Here is a 25,361-nt window from a genome sequence, read left to right as displayed (position 1 = left end):
TTGCTCTTCACGGTTACGTTATAATTGTTATAATTTTTTTCATTTTAATGGGGATGAGACTATTGTGACCCGCCACGAGCCTACGGGGAGTGTCGGGAAATAAATCTAATTCATAATAATAATAATTAATAATGTAATTACTCTACGGCATTCTATGCAAACCACTCAGAGCTGTATGGAAAGTTTCGGCAGTGTAAACCGCCCAGGCCAGCTAGTTTGGGCGTAGCGGCGAATAAATCCAGCGCATAAATAATAAAATTAAAACAAAAGCAGCTTGAGGTAAACCGCCTATAAAACCAGCAACTAAATGAATACTTGAAAAATAAACCCTCCCCCTTTTAGACTGTGACCAAAGTGGGGCTCTCCAGGTAACTCGTGGACTGCAACTCCCATGAACCCCCGCCAGCAAGCTGCTGGCGGGGGTTCATGGGAATTGTAGTCCACAAGCGCCACAGGTTGACAGACGCGGGAAGCGCGGCCGGGCCGGGCCTCTCCCCTCCCCTCATGGCGCAGGCCCCGCGATGGCGGCTAGGCCGGAGCCGCTTCTGGGGCGGCTTTGCGTGCGGGGCAGCCTTGGGCGCCGCCGCCGCCTCGGGCCTCCTCGCCTCGCAGCTCCCCTCCCGCTCCCGCCCTGCTCCCGGCGAGCCCTGGATTGAGGGTAAGAAACGGGGCGGGCGGGCGCAGACGATACTGAGCCAGGCGGGCGGGCGGGATTTCCTTCTTCCCTGCCGGCTTCGGGGGGGGGGGGGGCGGGGAAGCAGGTGCGGGCAGGAAGGTTGCATTGCAGAGGGAGGTTGCTTTGCAAAAAGAGCAGCAGCAGCAGCAGCAAGGTCGGAGGTCATAGTGGGTTGTGCGCCAAATGTTTCCCATTCAATTCAATCCCGAGTGAACGCCAAAAAATCCAAACTGCTGCTTCCCCCTCTGGAAACTGTTAGCCATTTTTGTGATGCTTTTTGTGATGCTTGTGATGCTTTAGGCCAGGGGTGGCCAAACTGGCTTTGCAGATGCTGGCAGGGGCTCATGGGAATTGCAGTCCATGGGCATCTGCAAAGCTACAATTTGGCCACGCCTGTAGGTTAGTTCAGGGGTAGTCAACCTGTGGTCCTCCAGGTGTCCATGGACTACAATTCCCATGAGCCCCTGCCAGCAAATGCTGGCAGGGGCTCATGGGAATTGTAGTCCATGGACATCTGGAGGACCACAGGTTGACTACCCCTGGGTTAGTTGACTCTTACACTCTACCTATAAATTGGAACGGGTGGCTTCCATGCCATTCCATGGTACCTGAGGCAGAGTGCATCACAGAATTTGCCTAAAAGTTGGTTGGACTTCAAGGTGCCACTGGACTCTAAAGTAATGCAAGACATGTGTTTCGTGTATAGGACTTTAGTTTTCTGACTGCTGTTTCCCATATAGTGTTCTGTTTGCTTGAGCAGCTGGAGGTTGGCAACCATATCAATTGGAAGCCGCTTTGAGACTCCTAGCACAGAAAAGCGGCATATAAGAACCAACTCATCATCAAGATCATCCATCATCCAGGGGGAAATTGCCCATGCAATCCCACTGTATGTATGAACAGGGTGGACATATCATAGAATCATAGAGTTGGATGGGACCTCCTGGGTCATCTAGTCCAACCCCCTGCACTTTGCAGGACACTCACAACCCTCTCGCTCATCCACTGTCACCTGGCACCCCCTTGAGCCTTCACAGAATCAGCCTCTCCGTCAGATGGCTACCCAGCCTCTGTTTAAAAATCTCCAAAGATGGAGAACCCACCTCCTCCCGAGGAAGCCTGTTCCACTGAGAAACTGCTCTCACTGTCAGGAACTTCTTCCGGAAGTTTAGACAGAATTTCCTTTGGATTAATTTCATCCCATTGGTTCTGGTCCATCCCTCCAGGGTAAGAGAGAACAACTCTGCTCCATCCTCTATGAAAAGGCCCTTCCATATAATCCCCCCCCTCGACTTCTTTTTCAAGGTTAAGTAGGTGTTATTAGCTGCTGTCCTGTCCAGAGGGCTATAGTAACCCCAATTCACATCCGAATGATCTTACTGTAGGTGTGGAGGGAAATTTTGTAACTACACCTCTATAGCGATAGGAGGACATTTTTGGGTACATAAAAGCAGAATTGCAGTTTATAGTTCTGGACCTATGGAATATCTAGATAACATGTAAGAGGTGAAAAACCTCAGGGGGGGCAACTTGGGGTAGGTTAATTGTATTTATTTCTAATATATCCTTTGTTTGTCCTTTTGATGTGTTGAACTGATGTCAATTTAAAGTTAACACTATTTCCAAAGCTGCTGGCAATTACTAAAGAAAAACAGGTTTCTAAAAAAATTGCAATTACACCTTATGGGCTCTTTAGAGCTGGCGTAGTGATGTTTTACCAAATACACCTGAATAATTGTGCAGAACAGTGCAGATCAGATTCCCCCCTTCCCCCCCCCCCCGTTTTCTTCTGTTTTTAACAGCTGGCATTGAAAAAAAGTTACTTTTAACCTGTACTTGGCATTGTTTGTACCATAATACTACTTTAAAGAAAAAAAGCTCAAACAAAACCTTTTAAAGTGCCACAAAGATCAAACCAAGCGGCCTGTGATTGGTTTATAAATTGTTAAATATAAATTGAATTAAAAATAACATCCTCCTCTTTTCTCCCCGCACGCAATGAAAATCAATCAGTCCTGAATTGAGAAGGTGGTTTCCCCCGGCTTTGTCACTCCGGGAGTTAATTGCTGGCACTGTCATACTTTCCATTTTCCAGTGCCTTAAGTGTGTTTGTATTACTGTTATCATAAAAATCAATCGGGTGGGAGAAAGGTTATGGCATGCACTGCATTGTGTGATTTTCCCTTTCAAGCACTAAATGTTTGGGGATGTGGATGCATGAGAGATGACGCAGGGCTTCCTGGAAGTCTCTCTTTCAAATTCTCGGTGTATGGGCTGACCTCTTAAGGTCCCTGTGCTTTCTTTCACTGCACCTTCTTTTTAAAGGCTCTAAATCAGGGGTAGTCAAACTGCGGCCCTCCAGATGTCCATGGACTACAAATGCTGGCAGGGGCTCATGGGAATTGTAGTCTATGGACATCTGGAGGGTCGCAGTTTAACTTTGATGTTGTTGTTAGGTGCGAAGTCGTGTCCAACCCATCGTGACCCCATGGACAATGATCCTCCAGGCCTTCCTGTCCTCTACCATTCCCTGGAGTCCATTTAAGTTTGCACCGACTGCTTCAGTGACTCCATCCAGCCACCTCATTCTCTGTCGTCCCCTTCTTCTTTTGTCCTCGATCGCTCCCAGCATTAGGCTCTTCTCCAGGGAGTCCTTCCTTCTCATGAGGTGGCCAAAGTATTTGAGTTTCATCTTCAGGATCTGGCCTTCTAAGGAGCAGTCTGGGCTGATCTCCTCTAGGACTGACCGGTTTGTTCGCCTTGCAGTCCAAGGGACTCGCAAGAGTCTTCTCCAGCACCAGAGTTCAAAAGCCTCAATTCTTTGACGCTCGGCCTTCCTTATGGTCCAACTTTTGCAGTTTGACTACCCCTGCACTAAATAGTTGCATTCAGATCAGGGCTATTTCCTGTTTCCCTCTACCATTTGGAGCAAATCTCAGTTTTGTAGAGTGTCTGCCTCTGGATTTGGAAATACCTGGATATTTGTGTGTGTTTTGGGGGGGGGGGTGGAAGAAAAGGAGGGGAAGAGTTTGGGGAGGGGAGGGAACTCAGCACGGTCTTAGGCTGTAGATTCCACCCTAAAAAGCAGCTGTCCTTTTAATTAATTAAGTTATTTATTTATTATATTTATATACCGCCCCTCCCCCCCGAAGGCTCAGGGTGGTTCATATAGAACAGAACAGGAACAATACAGATGACTTAGATTACCAATAATGAATGAAGTGAAACAAGAAGCGACATGGAACAGTAGAAAAATGTGGGAAACGTTAAATTAACTCATACAGGAGACGTGGCCCGGAGGCAACCTCAGGGGAAAGCCTTAGTTTTTGTGCCCTGTTGGCCCTCCAGGTTGGCCACTGTTTGTGACAGGCTGCTGGACTACATGGACCACTGATCTGACCCAACTGGGCTCTCTTCTTGAAGATCTTGGTCTCGATGCCCTTTGGTTGGCCCTCCAGAGGAACTAGTTGGCTACTGTGTAAGGCAGGATGCCGGACTAGATGGACCCCTGGAGCCAAGAGGGCTCTTCTTATATTCTTACATTGTATTTGTATCTCGCTTAGAACCAGTGGCTGAGTCTGTGCTGGGAAAGTATGGATTTCCTGTAGATGGAACGCAGACCCGATACTACACCAACCATGCGCTGTCTTACGACCAAGCAAAAAGAGTGCCGAGGTGGGTGATTGAACATATCTCCAAACAGAAGACTGTGGGTAAGTAAACTCCTCGCAGATGTGCGTTGTCATTAGTCTGAAATTAGAGGTACTTCGTAGATGATGCACAACCAAAATAGTTCTAAAGGTCTTTCCCAGTCTTGCAGTGATTGTTTTGGCCCCAAATAGATGCAGAAGAAGAGTTGGGTTTTATACCCCGCTTTTCACTACATCTCAAAGTGGCTTACAATCGCCTTCCCTTCCTCTCTCCATGACAGATGGCCTGTGAGGTAGGTGGGACTGAGACAGCGCTGACAGAACTGCTCTGTGAGAACAGCTCTAACAGGACTGTGACTGGGCCAAGGTCACCCAGCTGGCTGCATGTGGAGGAGCGGGGAATCAAATCCGGCTCGACAGATTAGAGGCCACCACCCTTAACCACGACACCAAGCTGGCTCTCACAATCCGTGGATGCCGTCACATCTAGTCTGACTCTTAAGCAAGAGAATTCTAATGTCTACTTACAGAAAATTTTAGTGCGCTACATTCTCATGGAAGGAAGGGGAGAGGGAGGAAAAGGTGTTTGTAAGCCGTTAGGGGTTTCCTTTGGGGTAGTGAAAAGCAGGGTATAAAAAACAACTTCTTTTATTAAAAGGACAGGTCTGCCCCTGTGACCACTACAACAGCCAGCAGAAAAAGCCTTCTGTATACTTTTGTTAAAATTTGGCTTCATGCTGCCTCTTGTCCCAAAGCAGCTTGCAAATACCTTTCCCTTATGTTGCCTCTTGGCTCTGGTATTCAGGGGATCAGGGCCTATGAATGTGGAGATTCCCCTCCATCACCATAGTTAGCAACCACCAATAGACCTCGTCTCCCTGCATCTGTCTAATCTACTTCTGAAGCTATTGATGCCTGCGGCCATCACAGTATCATCCCCCCCCCCCCCCCAGGTTTATCTAGTTTGCATTATGGCCTCACGCGTACAGCTTATTGTTCAGGGGAACCGTGAACTTCCTCGAAAAATTAGAAGAGGACCTTTGCCAAAAATCATTAGTACTGGAGGCCCAGCTATTCTGGAAGACACGTCACTCGTGACACATCCTTGTGATGCACAGCTGCAGTTTATTGAGCTCATTGCCACACATCCCCTGTGACTGTGAGCCACTATAAGCCCAGCCAAGTATTGTGGTTGCCATGAGTGTATGCCCCAGGCTTCTTGTTTATTTTGTATTTTCACAAGTTGCTTTGCATGTAGTTTATTGTTTATTGTAGTTTATTGTAGTTTATTGTTAAAACACCCCTTTATAAACCCTTTGCTACTCTGTTCCTCAGGCAACGCAGACAGGAAACATTGCAAGTTTAGACCCGATCCCAGCATCCCTCCTCTGTTCAGTGCCATGAATGAAGACTACATTGGGAGCGGCTGGTCTCGAGGCCACATGGCACCAGCCGGAGACAACAAGTTCTCCCCGGTAGGACTCTTGCTTAATTCCTGGTTCTTTAAGTCACTTTACGATGTTTTCAGTAGAATTAGGATCTAGTATTTGAAACAGCCATTTTCTTTTGGCCACAGCCCTTTAGGAGCTCTTCTTGGGTCCCTGGGCCCCTCCAGTAGGCTGGCTGCTTGCGCAGTAGGCTAGGCTGAAAAAGGCCTAAGCTAAGAGTGAAATAACTATACTCTACATACCTTGTCTTAGATAAATGCGAGACAGATTTCTAGAATATTCAAACAAGATGAGCATGGGCATCTGTTTTTTCTCCTTGAATGCGCTAATTCAAGCACACACAAAGGAAAGGACTGTATGATTTCTTTTTCTTTCCCTTAACGAAGGTTAATTAATGACATACATTACAAAAAGAGCTGTTCATCGGTTCAGTTCCCAAGGCTCACATGAATTCTTTGGGCTCCCCTTCTCTCATTTTCCAGTCTGTGGCCCCCCTCCTGATGTGCCGGGGCCACCCAGGGGGCCCTGTGGCCCCCGTGGAAAATGACTGATTTAAAACATAGGGCTGGGGAATAGGGAAAATGGATTCTGTTAATCGCTGGGGGGGAACAGTGTTTTTGCATCATATGCCTAATTATCTGGACAGAAGCAAGCATGGTGTAGTAAGGGGCCGGATTAGGATAAGGTGGAACAACTTCAATCCCCATTGCCTCACAGGGCTGTTTTGAAAGGGGAATTGAAAGAGGAACAGACTGACCATTATAACCACCACCTGTTGGGTCAAGGACTGCCCTCCCCTCCCCATTTGGGCTGTGCCCTTCCTAAGGAAATTGACTTCTGGCTGAACGCACCATGCACATGGCCATACCTGGGCCTGAAAGAGCTTCAGGAGGCACCCAGCTGAGCCACATGCGACGCAAGGCTGGCTACTGGCTTCCCCTTCCCTTCCTGGGGGCAAGGCCTGGGTGGGCAAAGGAATGGGGCCATTTTCCCAGGCTGTTTCACCCAGTCCTCCTCCGAAAAGTGATGTATGCTGCCTTAAGATCCTTAGACTAAAGGCACTAAATGAATAATGTAAAAAGTTGACTCAATTTTAAGATTCAGGTCTTAGAATATCTGTGCATGATGGCTGGACATTATTACTCTGTGTCCAAAAGGGCTAGTGTGTTCTTCGGCTTGTTTGCTGTCAACAAAACGGGGATACAGTCAGATTTGGATGTTTAATTTGGCTTGCTAACGAATGTTTAAGGCAAGCCGTCCTAGGCACCCATCCAAAATTGCGTTCCCATTCTTTTGCAGAAAGCCATGGCAGAAACGTTTTATCTCTCCAACATCGTACCTCAGAACTACGAGAATAATGCCGGATTCTGGAACAGGTATGTGGTTGCTACATCCGCCAAGTACAGTGCAAAGATCAGTCCATTATTAATGATACGTTGTCACATACTTGGAGCACGTTAACACTGCTGCTCCAGGAAGAACACACCCACCCCTGCCGGGTCCTGAAAACATACAAAACGGCTGGCCAGAAGGAAAAATAATAAGCAATTTTGTTGAAATCATAATTCTGTATTTTATTTTTTTATTTATACTCCACTCCTACCTCCCGGCAATGCCGGCTCGGGGTGGCTTCCGACATTGTTACATAAAACATCTGTTCCACATAATATATTTGTGGTAAGGCCTTGGAGGAGGAGCTGGTCTCATGGCTTAAGTGCCACTCAGCGCTTAACACCCACTCAGGGTGGTTGCCCCGCCCCTGAGTGCCTCCTCCTCCAACTGGCTTGTCTGTCCAGCAGCCAGCCAATCACTGTCCATTCCCCACCCCTGGCCACCGCCTCCTCCTTCCACTTCCCTCTGAGGCTACAGATCCCTGCTGTGTGAGAGCTGCCCCTGCCGGTGAGTTCCCTTCCCGGGGCCTCCAGCCTGCAGCCTTTCCAGGTCCTGGGGGACGGAGAGGCCATCCACAGAGTTCTCCCCCCCCCCAATCTATGTGCCCGTTGTATTCCTGAATGCAATGGGCTTGGCCCCTGTTAATACATAAAAACATGCAATTAAAAATCTGGTAGGAAGATAAACCAATCATGCCAACTGTGTAGGCCAGGGGTAGTCAAACTGCGGCCCTCCAGATGTCCATGGACTACAATTCCCACAAACCCCTGCCCGCAAAGGCAGGGGCTCATGGGAATTGTAGTCCATGGACATCTGGAGGGCCGCAGTTTGACTACCCCTGGTGTAGGCAAACCTCAGCAGGGGGTATCCGTACAGAGGGAGCACCGATGATATTAACCAAACTGTCCAGACGTTCATTGGTCTCAACCGAATGCCTGGAAGGAGAGCTCATTAATGATTAATATGCATCCTCTCGTGCCTGATTGGAGAGGGCGGTCTGTAAATCAAATAAGTAAGTCAATAAATAAATAAAAATAAAATAAATTGCATCCTGTGTCGTAGCACAGCCCTTCCATTGTGATTCATCCCAAACTGGAGAAAGTAAAAATTAGAGTTGAAAAACACAGACTGAGGGAGAAGAAACGAAGTAGGCAAATCAGAAGGGGAAGGGAGAAGGGCCACTTCATAAATGCCGTTCAGGTGACTGATCCAGAAAACCGTTTCGGCAGCTGGAGGGACGGAGAGCCGGACCATGCAGACGTCTGTGCAGCATCCATATATGTATTTAGTTACATTTATTATAATTTATCCCAGGGGTAGTCAAACTGCGGCCCTCCAGATGTCCATGGACTACAATTCCCAGGAGCCCCTGCCAGCGAATGCTGGCAGGGGCTCATGGGAATTGTAGTCCATGGATATCTGGAGGGCCGCAGTTTGACTACCCCTGATTTATCCCATCCTGAAGGTTGGGGGCGGATAACCGTTTGAAGCATACATCCAGCGAAACAGAATAAAATGCAGTTAATTAGACACATGCTGCCACGGGAATAAAATGAGTTTGCTTCAAGCAGAGCGCGCAGTGCGATAACGGCTTCTCTTAATTCAGCAGCGGCTGTTGTGGGTGAGTCTGCAAATGGTCTCCCGCTCCCACTCCTTGCCCCCAAATATTCGGCCTTCCGCACTTTGAGCCCGGTGCAAACAAAGCGCTGTCTCCTTAAAGCCAGGCGTTCAGCAAGAGATAGATAACGCCTCTCCACGTATGACCCTGCCGAATTACAAACCGAACCATCAATGCAAGCATGAAGGACTTTTGAGGGGAGTGGCAAACATTGAAAAGAAAGTGTCGTTTTAAATAGATTAATCTGTGACTGGAGGAATAATATATTTGCACTTACCCGGTGCTAGCGAGATGCGTGCTCAAGTCTTGCTCTGAGGTACAAGCTTAGTTTTCTTTAAAAGGGGATTGGAGTCATAGAGGGCCGGTCTGTCAGTGGCTACTAGCCATGATGCTTGAAGAGAACCTCCACATTCAGGGGCAGTAGACCTCTGAATGCCATTGCTGGCAACATGATGGGAAAACTTCAGCCTCTGTACCCTCCAGATGACCTTGAACCCTCCAGATCAGGGGTAGTCAACCTGTGGTCCTCCAGATGTTCATGGACTACAATTCCCATGAGCCTCTGCCAGCAAATGCACAGGTTGACTACCCCTGCTCCAGATGACCTGGTTGGCCACTGTGTGAGAGGGGATGCTGGACTGGATGAACCACTGGCCTGATCCAGCAGAGCTTTTCTTAGGTTCTCAGTGGAAGGCCTCAACCTCTCTGCCCTGTTGTTGGCCCTCCAGAGGAACCAGTTGTGTGTGAGACAGGCTGCTTTACTGGATGGACCAGTGGTCTGATCCAGCAGGAATCCTCTTAAGCTCTTACCTGATGCATCAACTGATTGTGCTGGCAATGTATCTGCTTCAGACTCACCACTAAACATTATCACCATCAGTTCAAGTTGCATGCAGACAACTCCTTACCTGATTGGCCCTCCCTGGAGGTGTGCTGCCAATAGGGAGAGAAGACTCTTCCAATTAGGGCAAATTAGTTCAAATTGCATGCAAACAACTCCCTTCCTATCAGGTTGCTCCTCCCGGGGGTGTGCCGCCAGTAGAGAGAGAGAGCACTCTGCCAATGAGGGCAAATCAGTTCAAATTGCACTCTGCCAATAAGAGCCAATCACTTTCCCAATTAGGGCCAATCGTGGGGCTTATCTGTGTTCTTCTTCCTCTTCTTGCTGTTTGCCAGGTGGAAGAGGCACTGACCTCTCTGAAAGGCCTTGCTGCTGGTAAGTTGCTCCATCCTCGGCCTCTTCCCATTCTCCGTCTCCCCCAGGCAAGGGAGGGAAGCCAGCTGCTTCCTTTGCCTCCTTTATTTGTCTCAGGTTTCAGCTCTCTGCTGGAAGGTAGCACAGATGAACTTGCCAGGTCAGAGCTCTCTGCCTGTTGAACATCTGGCTGGGCTAAGCTGTTATCCAGCTGAGGCTCAGGTGAAGCTGGGAGCTCTTGGCAAGGCTTTTCCTCCGAGGAGTCCTCCCTAACAGGACCGGGGCTTACAACACTCCCCCGTGGCTCTGCAGCTGGTCAGCAGAGTGCTCTTTGCTTTCCCTGACCCTCCTTCTCCTCATAGAGGAGCCTTCCCCACCCAGCCTGGCTATTGGGAGATGTGGGGGTTGGGAAGGAGCCACCCATTCAGAAAACCCATCCAGGGCGGTAAAGAAACCCCAGGGTTTCACAAAACCCTGGTTGAGAAAGCCTGGTGTGTAACATGTCACATTTCTGTCTTATCCCAGGGAATGGACTCGAGCTAGGAAGCGCATTTCCTGTGTCTGTGTGGAGTTTATTAGCAAGTCCATTAGCAGATGTTTTCCCCTTGTTTCCTAATGGACTTGCTAATGAACTTGACCCAGGAAAAGCAGTCCAACTCCTGGGATAGTCCCAGTTAAGACAGGTATGTGATGTGTCTTTCCCCACTCCCCAAAAGTAAATAAAATGCCCAGCAGCTGTTCACACACTCCATACTTGGACACAGAGAGATTCCCATCTTCTGAAGATGCCATTGAGGACTAAAACTACCAGACCATGGCCACACACCCTGGAAAACCTACAACAATCAGTTGACTCTGCCTGCGTAAGCCTTCAAAAATGTTCTGCCTCTCTACAAAACGCCAACGTGTCCTTCTTTGTTCTTGGGATAGTTACGTTCCCCACGATGCCCATTCCAGTGCTTTTATTTACAATGTCCGTTTTGAATCTTCACAGAATGGAAATGTATTGCCGCGAACTGACAGCGAGATTTGAAGACGTGTGGATTGTTTCAGGGCCTTTGACGTTACCCCAGATTGAAGATGGCGGGAAGAGAAGAGTCACTTATCAGGCAAGTTCTTAAACCAGCCATTCTCAACCAGGGTTACTCCAGAGGGGTTGCTCCGGCTGGGGGAGATTTAATTGTTTTAAAATAAATTTTCCAGATTAAAAAGAACATTTACCAGGGTGGTTTTCTCCTTATTTGGGCAGGTCAATTCATTCCCCTTCCCTGCACAAGGATTCTTTTCTTCCCAGGTTTCCCCTTACCCTGGCAGCCATGCCCCCCAAATCTCATTGGTCTAGAAAGTGCTACTGAATTCGAATCCAGCTCTTTTCCTGCAGACCTCTGAAACGTACTTGGAATGAAGACCTTTTGGATTCTGTTCAGACTTCCTGTCATCAGGTTCTTAGGATTTCTCTTGGGGCTGCATGCGTGAGAGAGCAATCTCTGCAGCCAGTGATGGTACAGCTGTAGGAAATTTGTACACCACCTACCCAGATTTCTTTGAAATCCCCCCCCAAGAGTGATCAGTACCACAAAACGGTTTAGTGAAACAAACCATGGAATCAAAGCAATCAGTAGAACCGTAGAGTCAGCAAATAAAAAACGGTTTGCTAGAAAAGCCATAGATCGCCATTGAAAATTTATTTTCATGTTGTCCTAATGTTATCCAAAACGGTGGCTTAAAGAAGTCACGGGATTCCAGGTGAAGTTCCTCAGGATAAGGCCGTTCACCTGTATGTAGATGTACATTTGATTTGCTGGTTGAAATTTACTATAGTCCAAGTCACATGCTCTCAGTTGGTCTGCCTTAGGAAAGATTCAAGTGGGGAGCCGTGTTGGTCTGAAGCAGCACAATAAAAATCAGAGTCCAGTGGCACCTTTAAGACCAACAAAGATTTATTCAAAGCGTGAACTTTTGAGTGCATGCACTCGAAAGCTCACGCCTTGAATAAATCTTTGTTGGTCTTAAAGGTGCCACTGGACTCTGATTTTATTGTGCCTTAGGAAAGACCTTTGTTGGAAAGACAGATTGATAAGGGAAAACTTTTGCCTTATCTAATGTCTGGGAAGGTGCAGTAAAAAATGCTAGGAGGAAGAATCTGTTCTGTGTCACTGGAGAGGAAGAAGCACATTCTCCATCTTTGTCCAGGGCAAATCAAAATGACAGCGTCGGGTTTTGCACACTGCTGTTCTCCAGAGAACATCGATTTGCTGGCTTTTTGTCCTCTAGCAGGTTTTTGCTGCTAAATGTATCATTTTGCAGTCATTTCCCCTCCTACACAATACTCAAACTGAACACAGGCTAAATGCATAATTTAGATCTTTATCACCAGCAGTTGCCACTGAGTTGAGTTTTCTGGTATTTGCTTTATTTTTCAGTGGGGAAAAAATCTTTTTTTTTAATTGCTGGAATGTTTAAAGAGACAACGAACTGCATTTTTACCCATGTGTGCGAAGTGCCCAGCCTCTGTGTTCTTCCACCTTTCCTAGCTTTATGATCTTTTCCAGTGACTCTTTGTCTTTTCTATATATTCATGTTTGATCAAATCAACAAAAATTACAAGTCTTTGGATCCAGACCTAAAAAGAAAATGTTCAGTATGGTCCATTCCCTGTAAGCATCTGAGTGGCCCAGGCTAGCTTGATTCCATTGGGCTGACTTAATAAGTTGGTTTTTATACCACCTCTCCCCACAAGCAGGCCCAGGGTGGTTTACAACAGGAAAAAAAAATAAAAACTGTTTAAAACATTGTTAGGTTTATCCCTCCCCCCTCCCCATGCCTTTCTGTCTTGGCTCTCGGAAGGTAAGCAGGTTTAGGTTTGCTTATTCAGACCTTGATGGGATGTGTTAAACCTGTAGGTCCAGTAAAGACACGGACACTTCAGCTCCAGACAACCATTCTGAACAACCACAGGTAAAACCGGGGAACTTATATACAGGTTTGATGCTCCTGCCAAGACACGATCAGTCCTTTGCTGAGGCCCCTGCTAGGTCCATTGCACAGCCCAATGACCAGTTAGGAACAGGGACTCGACCACCCCCATTGAAGAGTCCAGGATTCCAGTTTCCTGTTCCTAATTCCTTGCCTCAAATTGCCCACGGACACAGCAGGATATCACCAGCAAAGTCCAAGGTTTCTACAAAGAGGCTTTCCGAACCACCCTGTTCATCTTCTGTCTTGAAAACCTCATGGAGTCAGCTGTTACTTGCTGGCAGCTTGGTTATACTTAACTGCTGTAATGTCTGGTTTTTAATAAGCAAGCCGCATCCAAGTGTGCAGAGGTCCCCCGGCCACGGACAGAAGCAAATTTCTTTTGAAAACACGTTTCCATATAAAACTGGCTTTCCGGAGTGGTTTTCCCCACTGATCAAGGATCTGATCTCTTATACTGCCTCTGGGGCTAGCCAGAGGTTTCCCTGATTCATTACATCTGTCCCTTTTGCCTCTTTCTCACTTCCGTGGAAGCTTTGAAGGTGATGGAATAAGCCATATAAAAAAAGGGAAATTCTGTAAACCCCCCCCCCCCAGATGTCTTATTCTGTTCCTACATTACCTTTAGAATTAGGGGGTTTCTAGAATAAAGAGTCTGAACGTAATGGTTTTTGAATTAACTTATTAAGCACACACATTAATTAATATCTTTGGCCCTATTATTTAACTACAGCCATTCAATTACGCTTCTCCAAATATGTTGAATCAGCCGATTCACTTAAGTTTTAAAAATGTACGACCCCTGTGGATGGTTGGTGCTACAGAGTGCTGCCTTGAAACCCTAGCGCATTTCATTTGGAGGCGCATGAGACATCATGTTTCTTCAGTAGATTTCCAGGGCCTTGGGGAAGGAAAGAGTATTAATTTGGGAATTAATTCAGGTTTCTCAGGATTGCAGGGGATGCTTCAGAAAATTATTGCCTTATAATAGATTTTCACTTGATCTTGCAGTGAGGTTTTTTTTTTAGTAGTGTAAGATTATGTCGTTTCCCCCCCCCCCCACAAATCTCTTAAAAATGTGCAAAACTCTGAACAAAATTCTAGTAACGAGAAAGGCTGTTATAAATATGGATTATGAGAGGAAAACAGGTGCTCTAGAGCAGGGGTAGTCAACCTGTGGTCCTCCAGATGTTCATGGACTACAATTCCCATGAGCCCCTGCCAGCACTAGGGTCAACGAGTCTAACCCCCTATAGAATACAGGAAATTCACAGCTCCCTGCCCACCCACAGTGACCCTATTTCCATGCCCAGATAATGCCCCGCCAAATACCCCAGAATCCCAGGTCAGTCTGGCCTGGAGGAAATTTGCCTCCCGACCCCAAAGTGGTGATCGGCATTTCCCTGGACATGCAAGAAAGGGCCACTCCCCATCCGCTCAAATTCACAGAATCAACAGTAGTCCACAGATACCTGGAGAGCCATACTTTGCCCATCCCTGCCACAGGGTTTTCAAGGCAGGAGAAGTTCAGAGGTGGCTTGCCGGTGCCTGCCTCTGTCATGACCCGAACTTCCTTGCTGGTCCCCCATGCAAATACCAGCCCGGGCTGGCCCTGCGTAGCTCCCGAGATCTGAGGCGATCTGGCCAGCTGGGTCCCAGTGAGAAAGGCCGAGGGGTCAATAGCACAAATAAAAATAATTCAAAATGTCTCTGGAATTCTGGAGCTCTCTCTGGAAGGAAAGGGTTACCGTGGAACAGAGAGAATTTCCACGGCGGCCACTGTAAAGCCCCTGATATTTCTTCTGAAGCCAGGAGACCTGTGCAGGGGCAGCCGAGCCTTGGTGGAATTTGATTTCTATTGACCGTATCCTGCAGGACTCTCAGGTAATGACCGTCTCCGAGGCGGAGCTCACTGTGACAAAAGGCCAGCATTTGCCTCTGATTTTGTTTATGCGGCCGTGCTGCTTCGTCCAGTCACTAGAGGGCACTGACTCCATTAAGACCTCGGAACGTTGATTCCTGGTGCTGGAAAGAGGGCGAAACTCCCCCCTTTTAAGGCCTCATTCTGTATTTGTCTTTTTCCAGGTCACCCTCTGCAGAGAAGGGTTGTCAGATAACTGTGCAGACTGTGACTAAAATGGCAAAAAATAAAATAAAATAAAAAATCCACTTTATCTTGGGCAAAGATTGTCAGGCAAAGCTTTACTGTCATGCTTTAGTTCCAGCTTTGGGAAAAGGCTTGGTAAAAATGAGTTTTCTCTCCAAGGTCAGAAGGAGAGGTTTGTTTGTGGCTTTTTGCCTTTCTTCATTTTCTTCCATTTACCTGTTTGACGTATGGGGGGCTTAATATTGCCAAAATAAGGGCCGGCTTGGTGCAGCGGGTAAGAGTGTGAGGCTTTAATCTATAAAACTGGGTTGATTCCCCCCTCCTCTACATGCAGCCAGCTGGGTGACCTTGGGCCAGTCACAGTCCTGTTGAAGCTGTTCTCACAGAGCTCTCTCAGCCCCACCTCCCTCACAGGGTGTCTGTTGTGGGGAGAGAAAGGGTAAGCCACTTTATAGTGAAAAATGTATTTATTTTGGGCAGAATTGTGTATTCTCTGCCCATCCCTTTCACAGCCCCAGGTGCATGCTTAGGAACTCACTATTCGTCCCAGGAATGAATTGTGCAAATTAAACTGCTACTAGTTTGCACATTCATGGAAATACCAACATTGATTTTTAAAACTATGTTAAAAATAGTAGAAGAATTGATTTTTATACCCCACTTTTCACTGCCCAGAGGAGTCTCAAAGCAGCTTCTAATCGCCTTCCCTTTCTCTCCCCTCAACAGACACCCTGTGAGGGAGGTGGGGCTGAGAGAGTCCTGAAAGAACAGCACTGTGAGAACAGGTCTATAGCAGGACTGTGACCAGCCCAAGATCACCCAACTGGCTGCATGTAGCGAGCTGGGTGATGCTGGGCTCGCTACAGCACTCATAAAGCTGTTCTGACCGAGCAGGAATATCTGGGCTGTCTCAGCCCCACCTCCTTCACAGGGTGTCTGTTCTGGGGAGAGGAAAGGGAAGGTGAACATAAGCCTCCTTGAGACTCCTTTGGGGAGAGAAAAGTGGCATATAAGAGCCAACTCTTCTTTTTCTTCAGTAATATCAGGGCTCTCTCAGCCGCACCTCCCTCACAGGGTGTCTTTTGTGGGGAGAGGAAAGGGAAGGTGATTGTGAGTCGCTTTGAGACTCTTTTGGGGAGAGAAAAGCGGCATAGAAGAACTGACTCTTCTTCTCCTTCTCCTTCTCCTTTTTCTTCTTCTTCTTCTCCTTCTTCTTCATTCATCTCTGGCCTGGAACACGGGTGGCCGTCAGCGGGCTGCAACTCGGCAGCACGTCCTCCTCCTTTTTAAAGTTAGACATGTCGGCCGCTACGCCAGCTGAAAACACACCGCCAAATAAATTAAGCCCGATCGGGCCCCGATACCTCCAGGAACAACAGAAGCGGGCGAAGCAATTACACTTAACCTTTGTTCCGTGGGCGCGACCAATAATTGGCGGTGGCGCTGATAAGCCGAACCCAGTGCCGCTTCCCAAGTATTGTAATTATTTGCTTTGCAAACTTATCTGTCATAAGAGATTGGCTTTCCCCCTCTCTTCATTGATCCGCTGAGTTGCCGCCGCCGTTTTAATTGGGCCAGCTGCAGAATGGAAAGGGGGCACGTTCAAAGCGAGTTAGCGGAGCTCAGCCGATTGCAGGGCGACGGGGCGGGAGATGGCGCTACCACTCCAGGAGGAAGTTGTTCCCAATGAAGGCTCCGGCCTTTGAAAGGCTCCCCGCTTGTAAAAGGGCACAGCTTGGCAGCGGTTGGAGGTGGCTTATTTCGTTTTGTAGATCTTCCTTGCGTGTTTTGAAGGGGCTGCCTTCAGCGGTGCTTCGTTCCCGGACAGGCCTTTTACAGGCTGAAGGAGGCTCCCACAGCCACTCCTGAGTTTGGGGAACCAGGTTTGTTTTAGAAGAAGATGAAGAGTTGGTTCTTATATGCCGCTTTTCTCTACCCGAAGGAGGCTCAAAGCGGCTTACAGTCGCCTTCCCTTTCCTCTCCCCACAACAGACCCCCTGTGGGGTGGGTGAGGCTGAGAGAGCCCTGATATCACTGCCAGGTCAGAACAGTTTTATCAGTGCCGTGGCGAGCCCAAGGTCACCCAGCTGGCTGCATGTGGGGGAGCGCAGAATTGAACCTAGCATGCCAGATTAGAAGTCCACACTCCTAACCACTTGCAAGCCTTCCCCTCAGTTCCACGGTGTTGTAAAGGAAGTTTTGCGGTGTGTAAGTAGAACATGGAATCCACAAGAAGAAGAAACGGGTTTTTTATACCCTGATTTTCACTGCCCGAAGGAGTCTCCAAGCGGCTTAGGCCTTCCCTTCCTCTCCCCATATCAGGCACCCTGTGAGGTAGGTGAAGCTGAGAGAGCCCTGATATTACTGCTCAGTCGGAAAAGCTTTATCAGTCATACTGTTCCATCAGCAGTAGAAAAGAACCAGAGTCCAGTGGTGCCTTAAAGACTAACAAAACCTGAGCTGGTGGGGGGGGAGTTTTTGGGAGGCCCTGCCATCTGTCTGTAGCAGCAGAAAAGGGCCTGGGTCCAGCCTGGTGGAATGAGCTGCCCCTGGGATCCCAACCCTGATGGAGCTATCAAAGATCTGCTGGCTGTGTAAAACAGCACTCTTCCGTCAGGTGTATTGTTGAGATCACAGCTGTTCCAAGCTTTGCGGGCCTCCCTCCATGTCCTCTTCCTTGCCCCCCCCCCCCCAATTTATTATGCCATCTTCAGTCTGGGCAGCAAAGGGAATGGGGTGGGGTGGGAATATGTTGGTTATTTTATTTTTGTATTCTACTGTATATATGGGGGGGGGGGGTTTGCAGTTAATTGCTCTGAGCCCTTACAGGCAGAGTTGGTATAGCAATTAATAATAAGTCACCTACGTTTACACTTGAAGAATGCAAGTAGATAAAAGACAAGGAAAAATCTCTTGAAATGCAGCTTTTAAAATGCAGCATGATATACCCGTTGCCGTTTGAACCCCTCGATTTACTTATCGGAATTATTATGGAATATACACGCTTTCGATAATGCCCAGCAGATTCTGCATGTAGCTGGATGCGCAGAACTCGTCGTTCTGGCTAACTGCGTTTTGGTTTTTGATTTGCTGCAAATTTAGAGCCTCTGTATAGGAGGTCGGAATAAATGTATCCTCGTCTCTCCTAATAACCTCCCCGCACATCCAAGGCATGTGAGTAATCAGAAGCCCAGATACATCTCAACGCTGCACACTTGGTTAGGCTGAGATGTAGATTGGTTCGGAGTGGAGTCCCGCAGCGTGAATTCCAATCAGGTAGGGATTCCAGAATGCCTGGGAGTTGTCGATTGACAGAACGTCATTGAAAGATAATAAAAGATTTATTTTTAGGCGCACGTGTGCAGATCATTTCTGCCTGGGTTCAAGACTTAGGAAACTAGCTCCCCCCAGAAAAAGTTTGTGGGGAAACAGGAATTTTAACGCATTGCTGAGTAGTTTAACCCCTGCCGAAAGCCAGTGTGCCCGTTTGAACATGACATGTCACGGACTTGCACCAAGGAGCGCTGCATTTCTCTTAATGTGCCCTGGCTTTTAGTCACAGCGTGCCAGCAGTATCGTAAAAGGGCCACTGCTGTTCTCGAGCCAGGATGGCTTTCCGCTTTTGGTGCATGCCTGTGCTTTCAACCATCATTCTCTGCCTGTGAATAGACTTCCACAAATCAAAGCAGACAGGTGCGCTCGGATAGTCCTCAGACGGTTTCTGTTCCGTCACAATCAGGACATACGTTTGCGGGCCGGGCAGCACGAGGGACGTGTGTCAGGGAGAAATAATAGAGATTGATGCAGGCGCGCTGGAGGGGTGTGGCTCCTTCTGCCACTAGGTGGCACTAGGGCATCAGCTATCGGGTAGCTCACCTGCTGTGGTTTTGGGTGAAGACCGGGGATGCTGGTTAACAGGCTGGGCTTTAAGCATATTAATTTTTTTTTTCCTGTGCAGCTTGCTTGGGTGGAGCAGGCGTGGAACAACTTTAGATAGCTATGAAATTTGCAAAGTTTGCCCTCGTTTGGTTCTTGTGGTGGAAGGAAGATGTCAAGTGCACCCTCCTGGCTGCCCACAGGGAATGCGAATGGGGGAAAAGGATTGGCAGTGCCAGACTGGGGAACTCCTGGAGCCGGGGTAGTCAAACTGCGGCCCTCCAGATGTCCATGGACTACATTTCCCATGAGCCCCTGCCAGCATTTGCTGGCAGGGGCTCATGGGAATTGTAGTCCATGGACATCTGGAGGGCTGCAGTTTGACTACCACTGTGGAGAGTTGGGGATGGAGCCTGGGGACAGCAGGGGCCTCAGTGGGGTCCAATGCCATAAACCCCACTCTCCAAAACATCAATTTTCTCCGAGGAAGCAGATCTCTGTAGTCTGGAGAGGAGCTGTAATTCTGGGGGCTTCCCTAGTTCCACCTGTAGGCTGGCATCCCTAAGCTCAAGGGACACCGGCTAGACAAACCTTGTTTCTTTCTTTGTTAGTTGTAAATAAGGTTATCCTATATTTACTCCTTGTTAGAAAGGACCCCCTGTGCAAAAGGATGCGTCACTGGGGACTGGGGATACCAGGTTGCCTGGAGCCAACAGCAGGGGGCGGGGCCGGGTGGCCAGACCCAAGTTGGGAGTTTTCTGGAGATTTGGGGATGGAGCATGCAGAGGGGACAGGAATTTCATTGGGGTACAAGGCCATAGAGCAGTGGTTCTCAACCTGGGGGTTGGGACCCCTTTCAAAGGGGTCGTGGCAGGGCGAGCAGAGAAACCCCAGGAAAAAAACAATTTATATATAAGCATGAACAATGGATCTTCATGCCATGGGTCAGTTTCGATGTAATTTCTGTGAAAGAACCCTTGCATAATTTTATGGTTGGGGGTCACCACAACAGGAGGAACTGTATTATAGGGTTGTGGCTTTAGGAAGTTTGAGAACCACTGCAGTTGATGAGCCATTTTCATCAGGGAAACTGATCTCTGTAGTCTGGAGGTGATCTGGAATTCCAGGATTCATCAGTCTGCTAATAGATCAATTCTCCTCTCCTAAGCAACTATACGACCCCCTCCCTGTGGTTAATAGGAAAGCCCTTCTGCAGAGAGGAGTGTAAAAATATGGTGGAACCGAATCCACAGCCCAATCTTCACGGTGCTCTGCAAATAGCACCTCCACCGTGCCTGGAGGCCTGGGAATTCTTCTGATGTGCGGCTGTAATGTCTCACAGCACACGCACACCCAAACTGCGTGACACGGAAGGGAGCATGCAGAGGTCTGTGCAGGATTGTTTGTTGTCAGGTTGGGCCACCTTAACAGAATTGGATCGAGAGGTCAAGGAAGGCGATTGGCTCCAGTGAATTTTTAACTGGCTGCTTGACCCAATTGGGGCTGTGCTAATGGGAAGGGGTGGAGCTACTCCTCCTTCCTTTGCGCTGCTCTACTTAGGACCCCTGGCCCCAAAGGGATCCAGCTGGCCTCATCCAGAGCCAGGGCCTTCTCAGCCAAATGAGACCAGAGCCCCGTGGGACCTTAAGACAGTTCTGCAGGGCTAGCAAGACAGAGCTGTTGCGCCAGGCCTATGGCCAACGCCTAGTAGCTAATTTCTCCTCTCACCGATCTCTCCGCCTGCACCCTCCCAGTTATACTCCTTATAGGAAGCTCTGCTTCGTGCGGCTCCCATTCCCACGATAAAGATGTTTATGGGCAATAGTAGAGTTTAATTTATTTGGGCATCTTAATTTAAATCATATTTTATATTGTATTTTGGAATTCCGCGTGATTTTAGTTGTGCCGTGATCCACCCTGCGTCTGCCGAGAGGAGGTGGAATAAAGGTTTAAACAATAAGTAAATAAATTTAAATGATACATAAATGCACATCACGTTTCTAACGTGACCTCATTGCATGAGCTACATCAGCCGTGGTCTGAATGTCGTTTCAGAGGGTAGCCGTTATTGGTCTACTGTAGACTTCAGCCCTTGGGCTAGATTCTTAGACAATATTATATCTGACAGAAGTGCTGACTCCTAAAAGTTCATACCCCCCCCCCCCCAAGTCTTGTTGGTCTACAGAAGTGTTCCTGGAGTTGAATCCATGTCCGTGTTGCTAAATTGGAGCCCACTCATGGTGACCCTAAGCCAGCCTTTCTCAACTTTTTTAGCATTGAGAATCCCCTGAAACATTCCCCAGGCTTTGAGGAAGTCCAGAAATGGCGTGGACAGGGGTAGTCAAACTGTGGCCCTCCAGATGTCCATGGACTACAATTCCCAGGAGCCCCCTGCCAGCATTCGCTGGCAGGGGGCTCCTGGGAATTGTAGTCCATGGACATCTGGAGGGCCGCAGTTTGACTACCCCTGGTGCAGAAGATGGTCGGGAAGCATCGCTGAGGACACGCCCACCCTGGGCCCCTTCACTCCCCACCCCCTCCTGGCCCATCATTGGCCATTTGGGGAGGGGTAGGTGGGTCAACATGTATGGTCACATCACCCAGTAAATGTTTAACAAAATTATGTTTTTATCTAACTCCCACCCATTCGGGAAACCCCTCCAGGGCCATCAAGAAACTGCCCTGACATGGACTAGCAACTTGCACCCAAGTTTTTTGATACCTTACAGGACTTAAATCTGAGGGCACCAAGTATTGTTCACGAACCTTTGAGGTACTTAAAAAAATATTTGCTTTCCAGCAATCCACGGCACCCTTCCACAGTTGTAAAGAAAGCGGTGTGTGTGTGTCGTGCATAAAAACCCATTTCTCTTCAGTAAATATTTTCTGTTCTTGCAATCACAGTAAATCTGACGACTGTTTGTTTTTGATCAGTTTAATGGCAAATCAGTTGTATAGGGCTCAAGAGGGAACTTGTGTAATCAGCAGTTCTGGGACAGTCCTTTGGCAAAACCCTTCAAAGACTTCGTTGCCCAGCATCTGTTTAATTGGCTGTTGATGGGATGTTTTCACCAAGAACTAGGGTGCCAACAAAAATCAGTTTTGCACTTATGTAACTACCCTGGCTTGGTGTAGTTGTTAAGAGCAGTGGCCCTTAATCTGGAAAACTGGGTTTGATTCCCCACTCCTCCACCACATGCAGCTTGCTGTGTGACCTTGGTCCAGTCACAGTTCTGTTGGAGCTCTCTCAGCCCCACCTACCTCTCAGGGTGTCTGTTGTGGGGAAAGGGAGGGAAGGTGATTGTAAGCTGTTTTGAGTCATACAAGGCTTGATGGGTGTCCTTGATCCATTCACAGTTCTCTCAGAGCTCTCTCAGCCCCATCTCCCTCACAGGGTGTCTTTTTGGGGAAAGAGGAAGGGGAGGCGAATTTAAGTTGCTTTGAAATTCCTTCAGATAGTAAAAAGTGGGAAGCAAAAAAATTTTTGGCTCAGCCCAAGAATTGTTTCCTTTAAAAGCTGGTAATTCCATCCATGGCCTGGATAGCCTAGCTTGATCTGGTGAGGTCTCAGAAGTGAAGGAGGGTTGGCCCTGCCTTGGATTTGGATGGGAGACCTCCGAGGAATGTCAGGATCATAACACAGAGGCAGACAATGTCCTCTTGCCTTGAAAACCCTACGGCAGGGGTAGTCAAACTGCGGCCCTCCAGATGTCCATGGACTACAATTCTCATGAGCCCCTGCCAGCGTTTGCTGGCAGGGGCTCATGGGAATTGTAGTCCATGGACATCTGGAAGGCCGCAGTTTGACTATCCCTGCCCTACAGGGTCATTGTAAGCCAGATGTGAGGTTGACAAAAAAATCCTCTTTTTAATGCTATAATCATAATAATATTTATAAATGTGTAAAATAAATATGAACTTGTTCAGTGCTAATGTGATCTGGGAAGGAGGAAGCATGGAGTGATTTCGCAAAGCCTTGAATAAGTTAAGAAGCAGGTTCCATTTTAAAAGGTTTGTTTGCGCCGGTTCCCTGGGAAAAGACCGGAAGCCTGGGCATTAAACTCTAAATTCAGTTGGCAGCTTAGTCACACCTTCCCAGAAGAAACATATTCCTCTTACAAGCTTTCTGGAATGCCAGTTCCGGTCTGTGTGCAGATTTTGAGCAAGAATAAAAGCCATTGTGGTTTTCTGTACCGTGCTTCTGCATTGGGTGTGTGTGTCTGTGTGTGTCTGTGGTTGTGTCAGGTGGGTAGACATGTTGGCCTGAAGCTGCAGAACAGAGCTTGGGTCCAGGGGCACCTGCACCCAATTCTGCACATGTTGCACTTTCAAAGCACTTTAGAAAATCTAGCCCAGGAAAATCCAGCTGCAAAAAGCACACTGAAAGTGCATTCTCCACCCTGGTGGCATGGAAAGAAATTGAAAAAGTATCTAAAAGTACATTCCCCCCCACGAAGCTGAACATGAAATCCACAGGGGTTGTTTGACCATCCAAGATCCTTTCCCACCATTTCTTTCTTTCACTTCATCTTGCCTTGGTGCAGCCCCTCTTTCTTTTCATCTCACCTTTAAGACCCGCAAAGCTTTTTTCAAGGAATGAGCTTCCGTGTGCATTGTATCTGAAGAAGTGTGTGTGTACACGAAAGCTTGTACCTTGAATTAAACTTTGTGGGCTTCAAAAGTGCCACCGGACTCAAAACTTCGTTCTGTGTGGTTGTGATTGAAAAATAAGAAGAGTTGGTTCTTACATGCTGGTTTTCTCTACCTCTCCCCAAAACAGACACCCTGCAAGGGAGGGGAGGCTATTATTATGAAGAAGAGTCGGTTCTTACATGCCGATTTTCTCTACCAGGAGGAGTCTCCCTGTGAGGGAGGGGAGGCTGAGGGAGCCCGGATATTCCTGCTCGGTCAGAACAGTCCTATCAGGGCTGTGACTAGCCCAAAGTCACCCAGCTGGCTGCATGTGGAGGAGGAGTGGGGAATCCAACCCAGCTCGCCAGATTAGAAATTGGCTCACCTAACCACTACACTGAGCTGGCTGTGTAAGAGGGGGGGGAGGGAACGGGCTACCAATGGTCATTAGCACGAGTCGGTTACGGCCCCTTGCATGAGTAAATTCCAGCCGGCCTGATCCTGGAGCTAAGGAGTCTTCAGGGTGGTGCAATACAGACTTGCTCTTTACATAGAAGGGATTTGCTTTGGAAGTGTGAGGATTATGGCCTACTTTCATATGAGCTCCAGCGATACCATCTCTCTGCTCCGCTGACAGGTAATTGGAAAAGACGATGTGGCTGTTCCCTCGCATCTGTACAAAGTGATCCTCGCCAGGCGAAGCGCGGCATCGCCCGACCTGCTGGCGCTGGGGGCCTTCGTCGTGCCCAACAATCCTATCGGCTTCGATCGCCAGCTGCCGGAATTCCAAGTCGGCCTCGAAGAGCTGGAGAAGATGTCGGGCCTCGTCTTCTTCCCGCGGGTGAATAAAGACAGAGACGTCCGGGATATCTGCGAGATCGACACGTGCAAACTGATGAGCTTGGAGGAATTCACTCTGTACATCGCCACGCGCAAGCTGCAGAGCGCCAGGACGCTGGAGAGGCTGGGGAAGGTCATGGCGGAGTTGCAGGAGAAAGGGATCAAGCCGGACGAGTATCTCCTGAAGGTTTACAAGAAGAAAGAGGAGGAGTTAGCGGAACAGAAGGGGACGGAAGCGAGAGAAGGGCGAGCCGGTTAAGATCTCTCTTTTAAATAAAAAGTTCGGCTCTGGCCCTGGTAAGATTCGGTCAGGATTCTGCGGTGACGGAACTCCTGGAGGAAATGTTTGGTTCTTTGGGGTGAGAATGATCATTCCCGCTGGGGACAAGATGGCAATAGAGCATACATGAACTGACCTGTGCCCTTTTTGAAACCAGTTTACTCAGAATTGGTCTCTTTTCTAAAATGATACTTGAAAAGTAGACTTTGTTGTCCTGTTTTCTTTTTGGACTCTAGGTTTCCCCACCCCCCAATGTTATTTTTAGAATAATTAAAGGGAAGTGACTTCTCCGACACCTCTCTGTTAATTTGTCATTCACCATCAACACAACCTCAAATGATCTTCCTTAACGATAGCTTTGTTATCTAAAAGTCATTGCGCTCTGCACCACTGTGTATAAATCACATTCCTTCCCCCCCCCCTGAACAACATTTTCATTATCTGAGTGTTTTGTATGTTTCCTTGAATCCTATAATACAAAATACAGGCCACCCCCCTCTGCCCCATTTTTGAGCCTATGGGCTCCTTTGGAATTCCGACCTCGTGTGGTGGGTGTGGTTGCAAAATGGCTGCCACCAGAGGCGGAGCCAGCCACAAAACAGCTGCCTCTTGCAACTGCTGTGAAAGCGACATTTTTAAAAATCTGCAGAGCCCGCCAAATTTGGAACAGT

The 25,361-nt window shown here is 48.1% G+C and overlaps 1 protein-coding gene across 1 annotated transcript; it reads left to right on the top strand.

Moving 5' to 3' along the window:
* The first annotated feature begins 456 nt into the window (after window positions 1-456).
* EXOG (exo/endonuclease G) lies at window positions 457-24,985 on the top strand. Its single transcript, XM_077303634.1, has 6 exons — window positions 457-658; window positions 4,240-4,389; window positions 5,662-5,801; window positions 7,074-7,150; window positions 10,974-11,088; window positions 24,208-24,985. Exons 1-6 carry the CDS (start codon window positions 505-507, stop codon window positions 24,667-24,669), a joined length of 1,098 nt encoding a protein of 365 aa, XP_077159749.1. The 5' UTR covers window positions 457-504; the 3' UTR covers window positions 24,670-24,985.
* The last annotated feature ends 376 nt before the right edge of the window (window positions 24,986-25,361 follow it).

This window comes from Paroedura picta, chromosome 11, assembly GCF_049243985.1.
Source record: "Paroedura picta isolate Pp20150507F chromosome 11, Ppicta_v3.0, whole genome shotgun sequence".
NCBI classification, from domain to species: domain Eukaryota; kingdom Metazoa; phylum Chordata; class Lepidosauria; order Squamata; family Gekkonidae; genus Paroedura; species Paroedura picta.
Note: the sequence above shows the minus strand (reverse complement) of the source record. Positions and strands in the feature narration are given on the sequence as shown.